Source organism: Ammodytes marinus (genome assembly GCF_949987685.1).
Source record: "Ammodytes marinus genome assembly, chromosome: 14".
NCBI classification, from domain to species: Eukaryota; Metazoa; Chordata; class Actinopteri; order Uranoscopiformes; family Ammodytidae; genus Ammodytes; species Ammodytes marinus.
In genome coordinates this window covers 23,690,240-23,710,706 of record NC_137218.1, presented here as the reverse complement: position 1 = coordinate 23,710,706, position 20,467 = coordinate 23,690,240, and the positions used below count along the sequence as shown (strand labels likewise).

General features: G+C 40.8%; 1 protein-coding gene across 1 annotated transcript in view; it reads right to left on the bottom strand.

The window, feature by feature from the left end:
• The window catches only part of opcml (opioid binding protein/cell adhesion molecule-like), a gene marked incomplete at its 3' end in the record, with an annotated part of 149,998 nt that extends 129,736 nt beyond the window's left edge, over positions 1–20,262 (bottom strand). The window contains exon 1 of the mRNA XM_080041018.1: positions 20,019–20,262. Within this exon, the coding sequence (XP_079897144.1) occupies positions 20,019–20,176 (158 nt within the window). The 5' untranslated portion in view covers positions 20,177–20,262. The remainder of the gene's footprint in view (positions 1–20,018) is intronic.
• Between the last annotated feature and the right edge of the window lie 205 nt (positions 20,263–20,467).

Sequence of the window (20,467 nt, the reverse complement as noted above, 5' to 3'; positions counted from 1 at the left end):
ACTGTTTATAAAAGTGTCTCTAAACGTTATGCGACGGCAATTTTTCCCGTGTACGCATTTAGCAGCCAGACTACATTTTGTAAGTTTGAGGAGGGTACCATTCAGCTGTTCCTACAGGGAAAAAAAAACACTGCGGTTTAATTTTGGGTGACATAAGTGGGCCATGTGTCATAATTATCCCCATCCCAGTGACTATATTAGAGGCTTACATGTTGTTTTTTTTCTCTCTCGCAAAAGGTACAAGTAATAGAATCATATTGAAGTGCAATGCGTGATTTTAGACCGCCTTTTCCAAAAAGTCTGGAGGCCGATTAAGTGCTGGGCGTGTCGGCCCTATCTCTCAGATGAAAGGCTGGGTTGAAAAGCTGGGGGTTTGCTTTAGTTTTTACCGTTAAACATTTGTATCATTGCCAAAGACTTGTTTGATTCATCCGCGCCTCTTTAAACATGTACAGAAGGTTATTTCCCCGGGTGACCTGACAGATGGATATGGCTAATTACTGCGCCTTCATCTCTGACTCTTTACTGCTGGATTTTTTTTTTAAAGCCGTCATAAGCTGCGTGCAGAATTTCTAGAAGCCAATGCAAATACATACAGTTCACTGCAATATGTTCGTATGGGGCACTTGAGCGAAGTTGATGCCTATTAACTACAGATTCTAAATGACGAGATTAAAATATTGCTGTGGAGATTTTCCACATGTCTATATACTTGTACAGAAATAAGAACTAAAACTCAACTGAGTTTTATGAATTTAATTTATAACACAAAATAGACAGAACACAAAGTCAAAGAGTAATGATTTAAAATTCCGACACACACGGAGGTGGTTCGAGGTCTGCCCATGATCAGACATACAAGAAGGTAGTTATAGGTTTTACAGGATTGAACAGATGGTCTCGTGGTGTAATTGAAGTCAGCCTCTGACTATTTCTTCAAAGGACAGGAACTGTTATACATCTATTCTTCAGGAAAATTGTTTCTAATACATTAAAAAATGTATGCAGATTTATTTTAGTATCTGAGAAGTACAAAATTACAAATAAATTTGACATCACAAATATCACAGAGTGTTAAAGAAATACTTCACCCATACGGAACAGGCGTTCTATCATTATAAAATCACTATTATAATATAATGAATGAGGTTTTTCTTCCCTCTGTCTTCCCTCAGTCTTCCCTTGGCCCAGCTGTCCTGTTAATCCTAGCCCTTACTGTGATGTCACAGTAAGGAAAATGTAGGGTTAGACAGTGAGACCATAAAACACTCTTTCTGCCTTTTCTCAGGCTAGGATGAACCAATTTAATTTTTTTTGCACATTTATACTAAATAGGATCTCAGAATTCAATACACCTTCATATTCCCACCGGTGAAGTAGGTCTTTAAGTACTGATATTTTTAGAACATTTTTGTACCGCATACTTCACAGATGACATAAACTGAGTTATCAATTTGATTTTGCACAGTTTGTGTGGGACAGGGCCCTTCTGCATGTCCTGCTTTGAAATGCTAGATATGTCATTGAACAAGACAAAGAAGATTACACCATTTAATGAATAAAGAAAAACAAGTATGTTACGGATGTACAGATGTTTGATGTGCCTGTGGTTGGAGACAAACTCACAGGATCACATTGAAAGTGAACAATATTGATTGGCCAATTACCAGCATTGGCAGCATGGGGGCTCAATTGTTACCGAGGATCCCTTTATATAAGAGGATATATTGGCTTTAGATCTGACAAACTAGGACATAATGTTTTTCCATGGCAAGCCATATGGTTTCTACATTGATTGCAGTTGCTTCATGTATCATACAGTATAATACATTATTAAGAACGCATGCTGTTCACATGTGATTCAAACATTACACATACTTTTTAGACTTTGAATTTAAAGTTTGCTTTCGTACTGTCCTGAAATGAACGATGTACTTGTATCCCGTTGTCCTGTGGAAACTTATGCAAAGGAATTATTTATACAACATGTTTTCAGCTTCAATTTCTAGGCAGACAACCTTAATTGGTCCTTGGCTGTAATCATTGTGTTTCTGTAATGCTTTTCTCTGCCACTTTTGCACAGTTTGATAAGGGAAAAAAACAAAAACAGTAGACCAATCACACTTTAAATAACACTGGTAAAACAAATCCAAAAGTGTTTTCGCATTTTCAATTATGACTCGGTAACACCTACAAAGTGTGGTAGCCTACATGATAATAACTCTTTATTTTGTCTCGGCCTACTTCACCTCCACTGCTGAAGTGCATCAATTTATCGCGTAACACATATACACTCATGCTGGTTACAAAGAGGTTTCAATGCAGTCTGAAATAGGCTGACACATAAGGCCTAATAGCTTTGGGAGAATGTGGTGCAATATGTAGGTTGAAAAAGTGATTACCTGCACTTAAGCTCAAAATGTATTAAGACCCACGTAAACGTCAGCCTGACCTTTTTTGCATTGGGCCCAAACCTAGGTCTAAATCAGATTTGGAAAGGAGGGTAAAATTGTCCCTTGAAATAAAACAACTTTAATGCAATCCCCTTCTGTGTTCATCAAGCCTAAGGAAAGTCAATGTAGAAAATGTGTGTTGTGAGAGAAAACAGGACATTCATCTGATCATACTCTAGGGGTAGTTGTTAATTGTTGTTTGGGAGCCACCTGGCAACAGTAAATCACTTCAGGAGCCACCCACCAAAATTGTCTGGCTTAGAGTTTGATATTTTTGCCCCTCTTCCACACCTGTCAATTACAATTTAAAAGGGATATTTCCCTGCAAATTGTGCCCCCGATGTAGTCACTGAGTATAATCTGTCACCTGCCACACCTACTCACATTCTAGTTCATTCCATTTATCAAGTGAATGAAAAACTCATTTCGAATAAACGGAAAACGTAGACATGGCACAGTGGGTGCTTTAATGGGTCAGAAATTGTCCTAATGGAGGTATATTTCTACACACACACACACACACACACTGGCACCGGCTCATCTTCTACCAGCTGCGTTTATATTAAAATGAGACACTGCAGGCAAAAACATTATTTTCAAGCACTGGTCGATTTTTGAGATTTGTGGCTATTTTGCTTCCATGTATTCTACATTAGTATAAATAAAAGCTGTTACATAAACATTTAGTCGTTTATTTGACAAAATCTTGTCTGTTTGAATCTGTATATTGATCCTATTCAACCCTTTCTAACACCTATTATCTCCCCATTATTAGTCGTTTTCAAAAATGTGAACCAAAAATCTCAATTTCTAAAGCATCTACATCAACTTAACTTTCCATAATAATTTTTAGCACTATTCCGAAGGTTATTGCAGAAATAATGTGTCCATATGTTGGTAATTGTCTAATTAATGATACACTTGGTTATTAAGAACATGTTGAAAAGGACTTTATAATGTCAGTAATCAACTGGCAAAGGTTCATGAAAATGTACAGTATATAAGTTAAAAATGTTACCCTTTTCACTTGCAGTGCCTTGCCTTACATTTGAACCTCATTGAGTTGAATGTGAGCCACTTGTGCTTGTAAGCTGATTTGACTCAAGCCCCTTGGTGGGGCTGTCATGTTAGCCCCACATATTTATGTTCAATCCATGCCATACTTGACAAAATCAGCGTACTACCCTTGCATGTGTTCATCTGGGCAAGGTTAAATGATGAACTGTTTTCCGAGGGGAGCGTTTGGTATCTTTTTCAGTGGGCTCTGTGTTTGAGATAGTATGGCTAGATAGATAGCTCATTAGTATGGGAGATGCCTTCAAGTAGTTCAAAACAACCTCCGAAAAAACAGACTCTGGGTATGTTCAGAGGTTTTGTTAATATAAAAAAAAAACCCGAGGGGAAGTGAAAAAAGGACGACCAAAGTGAAGTTCAAAGAGCATAGAATCCAGGTGTTGTATACCCGACTGAAACAATTCATTAAAAAGAAAAACTCCCTCCTGAGTATAACCTTGGATGTCCACCATAGGAAAACTGATTTTTCTTCCGGTCATGAGGAGAAGACTAACTTTGAGAGACAATATTAAAGCCCACTGCAGAACCTGGAACCAAATCGAATGATTAAAAAGCTGAAATAGAGAAAATGTCATCAAAGGTAAAGCTCTCCTCAGAAGAGAAAACATGCCTTTTGTAAGACAGAGAATATTGTAAGAAACAGTGTGTGTCATTTGATTAGGTTTTAGATTTGATCCCCCAGGAGATGATTTTTATTCTATAAATAAAAGGGGCCGCATCCTGTTTACGGATTGCAACAGGGATGAAGGGCTAAAACTAATATGCATCTATAATCTCATAATTGATTTACGTCTATTCTATTTTTCAAATTATTTACTCATCTTTTTTTTTTATAGTTTCATAAAACCTAAGACAAAAGGGCTTGTTTGTGGAATTTCTTTTACAGACTTGAAATACTCTTTTATGAAACCCTTGATCAATGTAACCTTTCTACCTTTTTATCACGGCGGCGTGGAAAAAGTGTTCTTTTTATAGCTTGTCTTCGACCCCTCAACTTTATATTTTCCAGCACTTGGTACAGAGTGATCATTATATAGTCTATATCTTCCTTATGGCTCACTGCTCTAGAAGCAAAACGGTAGCCATTGGGTGTGACTGCCGAGACAGTAAGAATGTGAACGGTAAAGGTTATATACTCGCCTACGTAGAGGAATTAATTAGATGCTGTCAGGCTCACGAGCTCATTATTTAGACCAGATTATCTCCCCAACCCCAATACGCTGAAAAACTACAAAAGGTTAATCACATCGACATGCATCGGGACGTGGGAAATACAGAGGGAAATAACAGCAAGCAGGTTTACAACAGGAGGTCACCAGCAGTTTGGTGAAAAAGCTCAATTCAATATCACACAATATGGCTCACCAATATTAGATTTTTTGTATAGCAAAATGGTATAGTTAAAATTTTAATCGGTCATTTTATGGTGAACACCATTCAAATGACGGAAGAAAATGGTAAAACAGGCCAGAAAAGAGTGATTTTTGGTTAAACACTCCTACCTGTTTCTTTAAAAAATATATATTGGCCTTACTGTTGTAGTGAATCACATAGCTCTACGAAATGTATTCTGTAAAGTTTTGTTATTCCCACGGTCTGATGGTCCTGGCTATTAGGTTCAGGCATCACAGCTGGGTGGTTAGGGTGTTAGGGTAGGGGGACGGGGAGAGGTTAGAATAGGAGTGACACAAACACCCAAACAGACAGACATATTATTATCTATTATAGCATTAGAAAATGTGGGACCATCATGCTATGGGACCATTGGGCTGTGGGAATATAGACATGCTCCCAACTAGAGAAAGGATCTTACTAAAACTACCACAGAGCCACAATTGTATACCAGGGTAAATGCTAATTAAAAATAATACAAAAAAGAAGTAAAGCTATTTCCTATACTAACTCATCACTGCGTGCATGTGTTTAACAATACAACCATCCCAATTTGAAGGCAGCCATATTCTTTTATTGTTAAACCCCTGATAATGGTAGTGCAATTTTTGGCTAGCTTACATTACCATTTATAAATGTGTTGCCTGTTTTCTAATTGTCTATTTGGACACCGTTTTGACTGGAAGTCATTTGAACGAAGGCAAGGAAACTAAATACGTTTCATCATATGTTAAACCACGCTTCATCACATTATCCAACAGTTAAAAGTTATATGAGCTACTTTATGGTTTATGGCACTTCTGGAAAAAAAAAAACCTTAAACTGGCACTGTGAAACATCTTCCCTGTGTGCCTGCCAAAGGAAGTTGTTTATACGGACCCAGATGGCGGTGACTACCCAAGAGAAAGGTCAAAGTGTTTACTATTATAGGATAACATTTATTTCAAAATAAGAGACAGAGAGAGAAAGAAAGATAGAGAGCGAGAGAGAGAGAGAGAGAGCGAGAGAGAGAAACAAACAGGTCTGGCTAAGGTGGGCCATCATTTCTGAAAAACAGGAAAATGCCTGCTGTTAAATTGTCCTTATTGATTTTTCCAAAGTTAATATAGTATTTGTCTGAAATGTTTTACAATAGTTGCTTGTTATTTCCTCCCTGTCGGACATACATTAATTACCCGAAGCAATAGCTCCATGGGATTTCTCCGGGTGACAAGGTGGCGACCTCAGTGGCTAAGAAAAGTGGCCTTATGATTAGATGGTTGCACACAGAGTAAAACAAAAAAAACATCCATTGTAGATTTGCCTCTATTTTGTTGCACTCTTGTCTGCACAAACACAACTGCCTGATTTAGTGGGAGGCCATGATAACGATTACTTGCCCTCTGAGTAACTTATCTTCTTCTTCAACTTTTCTAAGGGTGATTTTTTTTTGTGTTTCCTTTGTATGGCATTCCATCAATTCTTTTTTATACGGTCTCATTGAAGGACATGATTTGAAGAACCAAAAGAAACTCATATAAAAGTTGCCCAACATCCTTTACCCCAAACAATGCTATCAATATGCCCTTGAGCAAAGAAGTGAACTACTAACTCCACCTGCTCAGGGCTGCTCCACAGTGTCAATACAGTGTTATAAAAGATCCAATACTGTTGGAAAAGTGGTAACATCTAAGTCTTGGATTCAGCTGCAATATAGGCTATATGTACAGTACAGGCCAAAAGTTTGGACACACCTTTTCATTCAATGCGTTTTCTTTATTTTCACGACTATTTACGTTGTAGATTCTCACTGAAGGCATCAAAACTTTGAAGGGACATATGGAATTATGTACTTAACAAAAAAGTGTGAAATGACTCTTAAATATGTCTTATATTTTAGATTCCTCAAAGTAGGCACCCTTTGCTTTTTTGACAGCGCTACAAACCCTTGGTGCTCTCTCAATGAACTTCATTAGGGAGTCACCTGAAATGGTTTAGCAAAGAATTCCACATGTGTTCATTCAAAGTTTTGATGCCTTCAGTGAGAATCTACATTGTAACTAGTCATAAAAATAAAGGAAACGCATTGAGCGTGTCCAAACTTTTGGCCTGTACTGTATGTAAAATCCTTTTAAATTAAAGCTATAGTGCATTCCTTCTGTTGCCCCCATGAGGAATCCTGAGTAATTACAACAGCACTGTAGGTTCTACATGAGGTGAGCTTCCGGTGATCGCACATGGATTTCATACTTCTTGCTGTACGTCCAAGTTTTTTCTTAGCAGTAGAATCAACAACTGAACACATTGCTTGGGCACTTCTTGAGCTCCTGCGCCAGTGTCAAGGGTGACACTTTGTGAACGCTGCCATACTGTGGAGCTGATAGCTAGGCTTAATCAACTTTGTGTTAACTTGTTTGGCGACGGCTTGAATGTCACCAACATTCATGTATATGAAATAGGTACACACTATACAGCTTGAAATGTACATTTGTTTTTAATATAAATCCAATACAAATACACTTAATTAAAGATGCAAAAGTAAACTGTGGAATTTGGCCCTGTTCAGTTGAATTATTTCATTTTTCATAATTGCACAAATTCGGAACATGAACGTGATTCCCAAATGTGATTAACGTTGGGGAGAAGGAAGGAGGGAGGGGGGGGATCAATGTGGACCAAATCAATTCATTACAGCCAGTGGTTTCAGCCACTTATTTGTCTAATGTGGTATGACATTCCTCCCCGATGACTCCTAGTCAGTTCTATCCATATTAATGAGCATCGTCGCCAGGCAGACTGATATGAATTCCCTGCTCCCCCCTGCTTGTCCTTAGACTGGGATATTTGGTTGCAATAATAAATCAAGGGCACTTATTGATTTCAACCCACGTCAAGCCAAGCCACACCAAAAGTATGTGCATTAAAATGCGATATCAATCAGAAAGGCAGCGAGCGTCGGGGCAAAGTTAACAAGGGGACGCTGCATTTCCCAAGATGGATGCACTTGATTTTTTTAAATGGCGTGCATTAATTTCTGCTGTCAGTATTTAAATGCTAATCAAAATGTCATTAACAAGTTGCGTGCTACGGAAGTTGACTTAGCATGTATAACTTCCAGTGTACCCTGTCAACATATAAGAAAAAGAAAGATTCAGTTTCATGCAGTACTAATCAATGACCCATGTTTTCATTGGTGTCTAATTACAAATGGTCTCAGAGAGCAATAAAAGGAAATAAAGTTCCTAATCGAAAAATAATTACCGTAATGTCCTGCTTGGTACATGCCATACATCTCACTGGGAAGGCCTGCACATTGTGCTCAGCTCCTAAGCTATAGGGCTGGAGGCCAAGTCCCATTTAACAGCCATATTTAGTGCATTCTGCCACCAATATACTTTTGTACCCTAACTGTTTGGTCTACGTTGGAATCGCTCCATCAGGATTAACTTATGTGTCATCACTGTGCCGACCTTACAGAGCACGATTTAAAGAGCAAAAAAAAAAAAAAAACATTATGTCAACCCCTATCCTTGATTCTAAGTATAGCTCTGTACTACATCCTTGAGACGGCATTGGCCAGGGCACAGAATCAATGGGGAGGCACTTTGCTCTGCCATATTCCTGCATTAGGGGGGGAGATCTGTTTCGTAAGAGGGATTCAAGACCTGAGGAGATGCAGGGGGAATTAGGAAATTATTATTTTTTTGTCTGGACACAGGAGGGCCCGAGTACTTTTGTGGTTGACAGATGGTTGGAGACATCTCATTTCTGGAAAACGAGCTTGGGGGAGATGTCGAGCGGAACGGATGAAGAGCATCGCATACACGATCTCGAGAGCTCCTCTAATTGCCCACCAACCGTGCATCAACTCATATGGCAGTACTTAAATGTGAAAGCCCTGCAGTGATGGTGAAGTGCTATTCCCCTCACTGCCAAAGGGGTTCAGCAACAAGTAACAATGGCCGGGGAAAAATAAGAGAGAGGGGAAAAACTGCAATACTCTGGTGGTGATTCTAGCAGGTAGTTATTTTCACGATTTTAGTTTCCATCCAAGCTGCAACTATGGTGGTGTGCCCCTGACTTATCTGACCTGAAAGTGTCCATTGTGTGCTGCGTACGTATTCCTGAACCTTATTATTGTTATAGCAAAGCAAAGACAGCGAGGACACACAATGGACAACCTTTCTTTGAACACCGCAATCACCTCTGGAGAGGATGCCCTACTTTTTTAGTGTCCAATAGTTTTCTTCTTGAAACAGAAAACTCTGACGGTACAAATAGCAGCAACAAGAGCACATATGCTCCCAATTATCCCCAATAATCACCATGCAGCATTAAACATTACCAATTATACGGGTGAGGTCAGTTATTAAGCTCAGTTTCTTATTAATCAAAATATCTCAATATACTTATCTTCACATAACACATGGGAAATATTCAAATTCACATCCAGTCTCACAGCCTTGAGGTAGTAAAAAAATTCAAATAAAAAAATTAACTTTCTCCAGAGGTGATTGTGGTATTCCTAGAATCGGACATTTTCCATGAATATTTATTGCTAATTTTGCAGCACTTTGGTCAGAAAGGGCATATAACGGGAAAATGCCCAATTCGGTTTGAACTGCACAAACATCTTCAGGTGATTGAAGATCATAATTATTATCCACTATTATCCATATCCTTATATCTTCTAATTTGTGAAAACACAGTATTTTGCTAAGCAACTTGGTCAAAAGATAAGCAATCATAATCCTCCATCACCCCGACAAATATTATGTTATTTCCTGCTGTACCTGAAGCCAACTGAAACGGACTCTACCCTCCCGGGTTGGTCTGCTTAGTTTAGATGCCCAAATCATAGCCATAACCCATAATGCATTGGTCCAGGCTTTTAGAGGAAGTGCTGGGGCTAATAACTGTAGACATAGATGAATAAGTGAGATTGATATTATGCTAAAACCGACGAAGGAGATACAACTAGGTAGGAGAGTGGAAGTAGTAGAGCGTGAATCGGCGAGGCAGAATGTGGCATGAGTTAGAAGGTGTTGCTGATGAGTATTAATGACATCAGAAGAGTGCAGCCAAACATGCATGGGGAGGTTCACGGAGAAGACAGGCTGTAATGGATGTGGGTGGCTCTCAGAAAACGGAGGATCTCTCCTCAGCACGCCGCATAGGTTCATGGTTATTAAATATTAATGACTATCTCGGTTGATTTACGACAACACAAGGATGCCGAAACCCGACCTGTGTGTAAGATGGATGTCCAGGAAAAATGCTCGAAAAAGAGACTGATGCAACCCTAGGGTGGCCTACTGGGGATTGGGACATGGGAACTGGACCCCCCCCCCACACACACACACACCACACACACACACACACACACACATACTCCGGTATATCAACATGATGGAGCTACATTACTGTTTCACCATTATTGAGATTCATACACCATATTTTTTGAACATGCTGTAAGCCAGGGCTGAACTGAAGGGCTCTTCAGAAAGCTAAAAAAAAGTTTTTATAAAATAGCTTCCATGTGTTACATTAGCCTCACCTCAGGCTTACATCATATTTCACCACTGCTTTTGATGCTAGGTCAGTCTAAGGTGATAAAACAATTGCCTTCCACTTGCACTCCACTGCAATGTTGCGGAATACACAGGCATCGATTAATTCTGTGGTCGATCTGGATGGTATAAAGGTTAGAATTTGGTTGGAAAAAGATGAATTTACAATCTATAAAAACCCACAAAAATAACAAACATGGCTGTTCGTGGTCCTGAAAAGCATTCAGCGACGAGGCGGAGGGCAGAGGGAGATGTTTTCTGTCCTTCTACTTGGTAAGCAGAGCGAAGCGTACAGTTACTGAACTACATCAGAAACCGCAGCTTGAGGGCACAATGAATAAATAACTGATGCAGGGCTGTGTAAGGATTTTCATGCGGTTTGTTGACTGTCAGGAAAACATCCAAGGCTCTTTCGTCATTAGAGATGTCCCAAGTCGGCCCCAAAGGATCAGTGTTGGCGCCGACCCCGGCATAGCTATACCTTAATAATCAAATTGTGATCCAAAATGTACTGCACCCTTGGTCTGTTGTGCTACTCAGCCTGCTGCAAAGCTACTCTCCACAGAAAAAGAACTGCCTTTCATTGCAAGTAAAATATCTCATTAAAAATCAGAAGAAACATGTTTTTACAATGATCAATGTATGGAAATGTACGAGGATAACTGTCCTATTTAAAACATGCATCTAAGAACATTACTAATAACTTACATAACTGTAATTTTCTACTTTTCGGTGAGCAAGGAAGTTATATATATATATATATATATATATATATATATATATATATATATATATATATATATATATATATATATATATATATATATATATATATATATATATATATATATATATATATATATATATATATATATATATATATATATATATATATATATATATATATATATATATATATATATATGGGCTACTTTTGAGTTTTATTATGATGTAGAAGAGCTGCCTTGAGCAGGGAGTACACATCTAGGCTTGCTTACTCACAACTGAGTAAGTTACTGAAAAGTATTGGTTAAAATGATACATCATTGTGAAATAATGAATACATAAAACTAAAATGATCGCTTGTATTCCCATTATCCTCTCCCTGGGCTTGTCTTTGCAAGATGCCCTTGTCTACCCGTGATCCCAGTAGCATCTTTAGTTGTAACTAGCCTATTATTGTAGTCAGGGTGCATTGCAGCTTTTCGGGTCGATTGTCTAAAGAACGATTGAAATGAATGACGAAAGCTAGTTATCTGAAACTTGCAGTCATTATGCCTAACCCAGGCCAAAGGAAAATGAAACATATGCAAGCGAAAAGCAGAATCCCATTGGAACCTCTGTGTTAAGATCGCAGAGAGATCAAGGCAGTGTAGTTTTGCAACATTCAAAACAAAACATCTAGTTATTCCGCACAATTTGATTGATGTTTTGGAAATATCAATTGTTGATGAGAAGGCACGTCTGTTTTTTTTTTAGCATTCCACATGTACCACTCCGAAACTCTGGAGTCCACATACACACAAGACCTGTGGAAAGCCTAGTCTGGGAAAAGCAGAAGTTGTCACTGAATTATTTAATGTGGCCCGTATAATCTCAAACCTTCATCCATTAAAAAATAAAACCCCAAATGTTGTGTTTGAGTGCTGATCTGAGAAAAAAAGAAGGGCTAGAACTTCAGAGTACCACCCTACATTTTGTATGTGTAGTGTGTGTGTGTGTGTGTGTGTGTATATGCCTCTTATGGTTCACAGATTTCTCGCTTCAGACCGACAGTTTAAAAAACACAAGTTGTCAGCAAAGGATGTATAGTGTCCGTTAAGAGCTCAAATTAAGATTAAACACTTAAATCCTTGGTTGCTGTTAAAGCCTGGCCTATTTAATGGCATTTTGTGGTAAACAACAGACAGCAATATGGTTCCAGACCAAACAGCGTGCCTACCTACCCAGAGTTTCAAGAAGCCGTTTGAAGCAACTTGCTGAGTGATGATACAATAAAAATGTGAGCGGGAAAATACTACCTGCGTGCTCATTAACGGCAAATACTTGTCATCGTTTCTGAGTGAGATATGCAAAATCATCGGGCGGGGGAACAACTAAGACATAAATCAAAGTGACGGGGGCTTTTAAGTTTTCAGTGGACTCGAGACATTCATTTGGTATCCTAATATGAATGCATAACACAATGCCCAAACATAAGCACCATGCTGAACAGGGCTCACTACAGGAATACGAACTCCTTTTACTTCATGATAACTCCTGTATGTGTAGGATTGGAAGTAGTTCTGATAAGATATACATGTTAGGACATAGAATAGTTCTAAATTTATACCAAATTGGCATTTCATTTGATAATTATTTGATTGTCCTTTTGATTTTTCATCATATCAAGATACATTCCTCAAGGTCATTTAAGCTCAAAGGCACTACGGCAACAGATCCAGTAACCATTACCCTGATATGAGCATTGGGGTTGAGCCCTGGCTGAATGGGGTAACGTTGTATCAACAAGCAATACAGTGGACTGGAATAAAAAAAGGCTGCTAATAGAATGCTATGCAGGGCCCACTTCCACTTTAATTATGCAAGTCCTAACAAGTCCAGTGTCTACTTCAGTTTGAATCTGACAATAAGAGAAAAGTGCTGACCCTGAATCTGCTGCATTCGCCTCTCCAAAATGGTTGAAAATCCCTCAACACAGCTTTAAGACCACATGATGAGAGAATCCTTAACACCTTCCTATGTCCTGCAGCAAGTAAAAACTCTTGGAATAGGAGGAATTTGTACCATTATTCAACAATTGGGCATACATTCTGCAGCAGCCAAGTGCACCTTTACACAGATAGACCTGCCATAATTTGCCACTCTGCTATCCACACGCTTACAAAGGTACGACAGGGACTGTGCAAAGGGTCAGGCGCACATTAGCCCAGCCAACTCAGGTGCTAATCTGTCCACCTGGGATCCAAATTATAAAGGGGGACCTGTCAGTGACATATAGCAGTGGAGCCGGTGACAATGAGTGAACGCACTAGCCCTCCGTTAATATGTCCACACCTGTCCTAGAACACATCGGCAGCTGAAAAGCAGTGACATGTACGGCCCTGTGAGCTACTCATCATTGAGAGAGAGAGTGTGTGTGTGTGTGTGTGTGTGGGGGGGGGGGGGTAGCTTTAAGACTAGCCAGGCTGTCATTATGTCATAATGAGTAGTAAGTCTTCCTCTTGTTAGGACAATAGTTAAAGGGGAAGCAGATTTTTTGCCACCTGCTCCCAAACCAAGCTTCAGTTCTGTCTGTGTATCAGTGCCACACATAAGAGGGTGTATGCTGCTTTTGCTGCCACCCCAAAGATGAAGGAATGGATTTGTGTCAAGGTCCTCAACCACTCTACTGGAAACTAGCAGTGGTATGTTCACTACAGAGGAAGAAAAGGTGTAGCTAATGCAGGCTGACCGTGGTTACCAATGAGAGCAGGTCAGTCCTATGACATTCAGGACTTTAAAGTCATCCAAATAAGGAAACCCTTATTCATATCGCCCATTTGGTTGAAGGGGCTAAACTTCAATGGCTGACCACATCGAGGATCATACATATGATGGTAGAACACTGTGTCACAACCCCATAAAGGTCAGGACTAAATTATTCGATCAATGTTCCAGTAAACACAACTGGCCATTATCATGTTTTAGAAACTAGCAAGTGTTTTTGTCCTTTTTAATTGCACTTTCCTGCATGGTAGGAGGCGTGGTGTGTGTGTGTGTGGGGAGGGGGGGGATATATAATCCACCTGTGTTCTAGTGTTCCGCAAGTCAACCATTGAGTAAGCAATGACAGGCACTGTAGTAGAAACTGGACAGTCCAAGTTAGAGAAAATAGGGGCAACAAATAGACAAACAATATTAAAATGTGCCAAGTAATGTTCATTCTAAAGCGTGCATTTCTAACAAACACATCTATGACCTCAACTATTTTAGCACAACTTTAAAATAGCATCAATTGATTAGTGATCAGTGATTTATTTTGATGTAATCACATATTCCTCAAACTTCTGTGCATATGTGTTTGGATGGTGGGTGAGGGACACAGAGAACTTCTATGTGCTCAATCCAAGGCAGAGAAAAAAAATGTGCATGCCTGAAGTGAAGTGTGTCATTTAGCTGCTCTCCGCCATAAGAAGTGAACTGGTCCCCGCTTGACACATCTGGTAGTGTGCTTGTGTGTTAATTAATTTTCAATTCACCAAGCTTGCCCTGTGCTCCCTACACTTCCCACACAGCTAGTAACGATGACGTACTCCATTGATTGACACCTTCAAGCAATGCCCTGTGGCTCCCGGAGCTTGTAACAACAATACCACTACTCAATTTGCTGAAATTTCCAACATGTTTTCCCACTCACATTTCACAAGCACTTCACTTTTCAGCTCCATTGTCACCACTTGCCATTTACTGATGAAACACCTTGATGCACTCTGGTCACCATTGCTACAACAACAGGCATGTCTGTAAGATGTGTCACGCAACCACCACCCATTTCCCCGGACAATTAGAATTCCGATATGTATTACAACCGTCTCATTCACACAGATACTGACACATTAAAACACATTGGAATACATCACTTGCGAAGGAATCATGGATGGTCATAATTGAATTGCCACTACCCTGAACATTCACACTCAGAAGATCAATTAGCAACTTTCTCGCTCACCTAACTTGTGTCACCCCATGGCATTCGTTTCCCTGGCGATCTCTATTTCTGTAGAACAAATTGCCATATTGTTCTACTTAAGGCCAGGACACACCGGCCCGATAATCGCCGTCGTAGAGTCGGGAGGGGGCGGGGACACGAATCTGTTTGGTGTGTGCCGTGAAATCGGTCGTCGTAGATGTTGTCGGGCTGCTTTTGAGCCGATTGAACATGTTCAATCGGCGGCGGGCAGTCTTTCAGTTGGAGCAATTTGATTTGTGGAGGGCTAGCGAATCAGTGAAGTCCGGAAGTGAGGCGGGTAGCACAAACAGCTAACAACAGTTAGCCATCGTTATAATGTGTTTGTTTGTTTTGTTCAGCGAGTACTCGCATCAACCCTTGTTGACTGCTCGACACCATGCTCGACACTCTCTGCTAAAAATGGTGCTCTTTATAGTCCATAAATATAAATACGTATTTCTATCTATGTTTATGGTCTAGAGAGCCGTCCCATCATTTCCGGCTTCCGTATTTTTTCGGGCCACAATACAGATTAGCGCCGCCTGCTGTTATGGAGACATTACGTCCCGCGCAAGCGCAGAGCGTACGGAAAGTCAGCAGTCGGTTTGGTGTGTTCTTTGCACTTTTTCGGCCGCGACGGGAAGACTGGAGCTCCCTGAATCGGCAGTCTCCATTTTCGGGTAGTCGGACTGGTGTGTCCTGGCCTTAAAAGCTGAATTGAATCATACTGATTATTCTCCACTCTGCACATATGACTCATCCCCTGTTGGCAGGTGCTTCCTGTATGTGCGAATGATACCGCTTTGTGTTTTTGCTCCTGACTGTCTTCATGATACAACCCTGAAGAAACAAATTACCACCCGAGGAATCTTTGCCAGCTAGCAGGAGACCTGTCAGATGCAGCAAATCGTTCATTTAAAACACACACACAGACAGTACTGCCAGGGTCACACACTAATGTTGTATTTTCCCTGGCCTTAAAAAAAACATTTAAGGCCTCTGCGAATTGGCTCACAGCACCATTTCTACACTCGTGATCTGAGATAGAGGAGGCGCACTGTGCCAGGCTGAAAATGAAAGCTGCTATCGCTGTTTGGATCTCTCATGTAGGACAACTTTTATGCTGGAGCGGTGGGAGTCATTTAAACAACATGGCCCCGTGAGAGACTGCCTTCCAAATAGCAGTACTGACAATATAACACACAGTACAGCCCTGGGAACAAATAAGAGAGCAGATTTGTACTTAAATCGCCATATGTACATTAATTACTGGAAATGCTATAAACGTTAAAAGTAAAACCAGACGCTGAACATGTGGGTCTCTTACTTTTATTTTAATATTTTTTCTCCAGAGTTTTATAATAAAGCCTTTTTGTTGCCAAATGCAGGTACCAAACGTGTCATCTATTTTTTTTAGATCAATAGGAGTGTGCCGGATGAAATAAAAATTGGTAGGCGCTGATGAATGCAACTTTGATTGAATTAGCTTGTCTAGTCTTCCCATTAAAGGGGGAGTCAGCGAGAGAATGCTCGTTGTCAATCTCACATTTAGTCAAAATTACTGAATATATTCTCACTCCTACCTGTCTCTACTGTTATTTGCGCTGAACAAAAAAGCTGGTGTTAATACATAGCCTAGCCTATAAGCAAAAGGGGCCCATCGTACTGTAGCTAGTAACATAAATGCTGACTCCAACTGTTAACTCACTGTTGCTGAAACCACCTTCCTCTGTCCAAGCCTCATCAGCCGGCAGCTGCCCTTAGTAAGTCTCTGCATCACAGCCATGGGGTGACGAGGGAGTGAATCAGAGAGGCTCCTCACAAGGCTAGGTCGTGTGTCCTCAGCATTGGGTTGCTTGGGGCATGTACTAGGTTATAGCTGTCAAATGTGCACAGACAATGCTATCAAAAAAAAGAAAACCCGCTACCACAGGCCTTCTATTCCCACCCGTGGAAGCTGGGGGGGGAACGGATGAGAGAAGGATGAGGTCCTTTTTGATTTCTCTGGTGCTTTCAACCCCATCCAGCCCCATCCTGCTTTTGGGGGGGGGAGCTGCTCAAAGCGATGAGGGATGAGGGATACTAGCATGGTTCTTCTCTGGATTACAGGCTGACTAGTTCAGTGACGAGCAAGCGGTTGATCTTCCTCCAGATTGGCTACACTGCAGAGCATGCAACCGGGACAGCCCCCCTAAGGTGACTGTAGTATTGTCAAGCCCTGAGAGTTCACTTATTTTTTTTTTTACACCTGCCTACCTTTTAAGATTCAACTCAGTGTCATGGCAGCTCCACAGGTTTTCTTTGATGGCTCTCTGTATTGTGGGGTGAATAGGTTAGAGGCGAGAGAGAGAGAGAGAAAAAAGGGAGAACATTTTGTCTGCCAAGAGAAAGTCCTGTCTGTCGGCTGCTTACCCCGGGCAACCATTAGCGGCACGACATAAGCGTGACAAAAGGAAGCGAAAAAAAAAAGTGTATTTCGTCTTGTCACCATCCAGGGTGAGGAAGAGAGTGAGTGAGAGTGAAATGGATGTTTTCTTTTTTTTTTAGAGGATCCAACAGACTATTTAACAAGTTCCTGCTAATCAGGGGAACTGTTAGCAATTGCTGAGACTGAAGGCAGGATTAAGGGACGGGTAAGAAAGGCTGTCTCTGTTCTCCTAGGCTGCTTAAAGCAGAGGAGAGGAGAGGAGAGAGGAGCAAAGGACTAAAGTGAACCCTGTCTCGGAACATCCCGTCCCACCCCCTCTGTCTGTGCAGGGCTGCCTGAAAGGGAGGAGAAAGCAGGGAAGCTGTCTAGGGCTCAGCCAATAGAAGGGGGGCCATGGTCCGCTAGGGGCTTAAGCTGCGAATTAACACCAGGTTTTGTGTTTTGTTCAGCGCATAAATATTACGGACACATAGCGAGATATTCACTGATTTTGACAACAACCATTCTCCTTTAATGTGTCCAAAACCCATACGCTTCACACATAAATACAACTTCCACTTAAACTATTAATGCAGCGTTTGTCCATCCATCATGAAGCCCCCTTCACCCAGGTAGTCTCTCTCTCAAATACATGTTTGTGTTTATGAAGGAATGAGTGCATGTTTACACATTAACACGAGTTAAGCATCGTTGAAGGGGGGCCCATTATATACTGGACCTTTTCAGTGGCCCAGCTATTTGTGTGGGCGGCCCTGCCTATGTGATGCTGGTGCAGCTACAGCGCATGATGATCACCTTCCACCTCATCTAGCCGCGGTGCCACAGCGAGCTGTTTAGCTGCTCGTCTGTGTCAACAAGCCATCACACTGTACAATCATTCTTGTCCAAATAGCTCATACCACGTCAGCCCCAGCTCAGTGCCAGCTGAACTGCACTGCCCTGCACTGACAGCTTGTGGTACTGAGCACACAGGCTTGTATTAGGCATGGTTATGTGACATGTATCATTGCATTACATAATTGACATTGACATCAGTGCTACACATTCAAATCTGCTTTAATTAAAACATAATGTCTGATTTTGAAATGTAAAATCAAGAAGGCAATCAAGACTCCTACTAATATATTTAATGCCATGAAGATGTGACTGTTTCAAATACGTTAGTTACTTGCATTTTAATTGTATCTTTCTAAAGTCTGTAATGCTTATGGTGTATTCCATGTTCAAAGAGTTGTAAATAATTGGTTCTTCATTGAAACAAAATATGTGTATGTGTGTAAGCACTGTGATTGATGGTGGCCTGTCCAGGGTGTTGTCATGTGGGCTTGGCTCAGGTCCACTACCCCCCAAGGGAAACTCAAAGATAAGGAGCTATATGGAATGGATGTATAGCGTGTGTTAATATAATGCACTGTTAAATCCATTATCAGGTTTATCGCAGTCTTACAGATGATAAGATAGCGATAAAGAAACCCCACGTTTGCACAGTGTGAGCCTGTGTGTGTACATGATGTAGGCATGTGTGTGGTGGGTTGGTGGACTGGGGCCCTATCGCAACTCCCGTCACAGGTATTATGTTACTTTCTAGCACCACCACTGCTCCATATTATTCTACAATGAACTACAATGGAACCCCCACAATGCAATTTATCTGTTCAAGTCGATTGAAAATTGCACAGAAGGGGGAAGAAGATAAAAAACATTACATTTAATAAAGATTCACTGTCAAAGCCTATGATAGAACGGGATCTGATTAAGTGAGATAAGGGCTGCTGTATCATCGTGTCAAGTCCTCATAAGAGTATAGGCCTAACTACAATACTTTGTTTTCCCCATCTCGGCTTATAACTGCCAGACATGGACTATATTTATATTTCCAGCCATCCAAAACAGTCCATGAAGTGTAACGCAAAACAACAAGGTGCCGAAAAATGTAAGTCATAATTGCATTTGTATCAGACACACACACACACACACACACACACACTCACAGACGGATCAATACATACACAACAAGCCCCTTTGCCGATTCCGCCTTTTGAGTATCTCAAGCCCTTGTGCATCCTCAACAAGACATTAACCAAGCGAATCAATAACATTCAAGGGCAATGAGCTGGAGAGACACGCACCAGAACTTACAGATGGCATGCGTGCAGTAGCCTACCCGCAGTTATAAATCATAAAAAAATATGAAGGAAAAAAAAAAGTGTGCATTTTTCTATAAGATACCGTGACCTTTAGTAAACTCCTGGACCGCTATACGCTAGATAAGCTGCGCGCGTGCAGCCTCTCCGAACAATCCCCCCGTGGCGCACAGCATAGCACAGCACAGCACAGCACAGCGGGAGATCATATTAAGTGATGTGTGTGTGTGTGTGTGATAATGAAATACAGTAGTTGTGGGGACTTACTTTAAGACGGCGCTGTCCCCCTGTCTGACGGTGATGTTGTCCTTTAATACAGAATCCCCGCTCCTGGCCGGAACTCCTGCAGGTACAAGGAATAACAATTTAAGTCCGAGGACGACAAGGCATTTCCCCGGCATCGCCAAATAGCCACACATTCCCATGCTGGTGTGTTTGTTTGTTTTTATTTGGCTGTCACTGCTGCTGCTGATGCGCAACTTCCAGGAAAACTTGCACCGGTCGGATAGAATATTCCTTTTTTCCCTTTTTTTTTGTTTGCGTCTTGGGATGCTGATCACAAAATTCCACTCCACAGCAAGATGCAGCAGTCTATCGCCTCGTGCCAATACTGGAACGACCTGATTTTACTTATTTTTCAGCTCCAAGTAAACAGGCTTGTTATGAAATACTGTCCGTGTCGAAGTGTCTTTCGCGTCCGCCAAAACAGCAAAGCA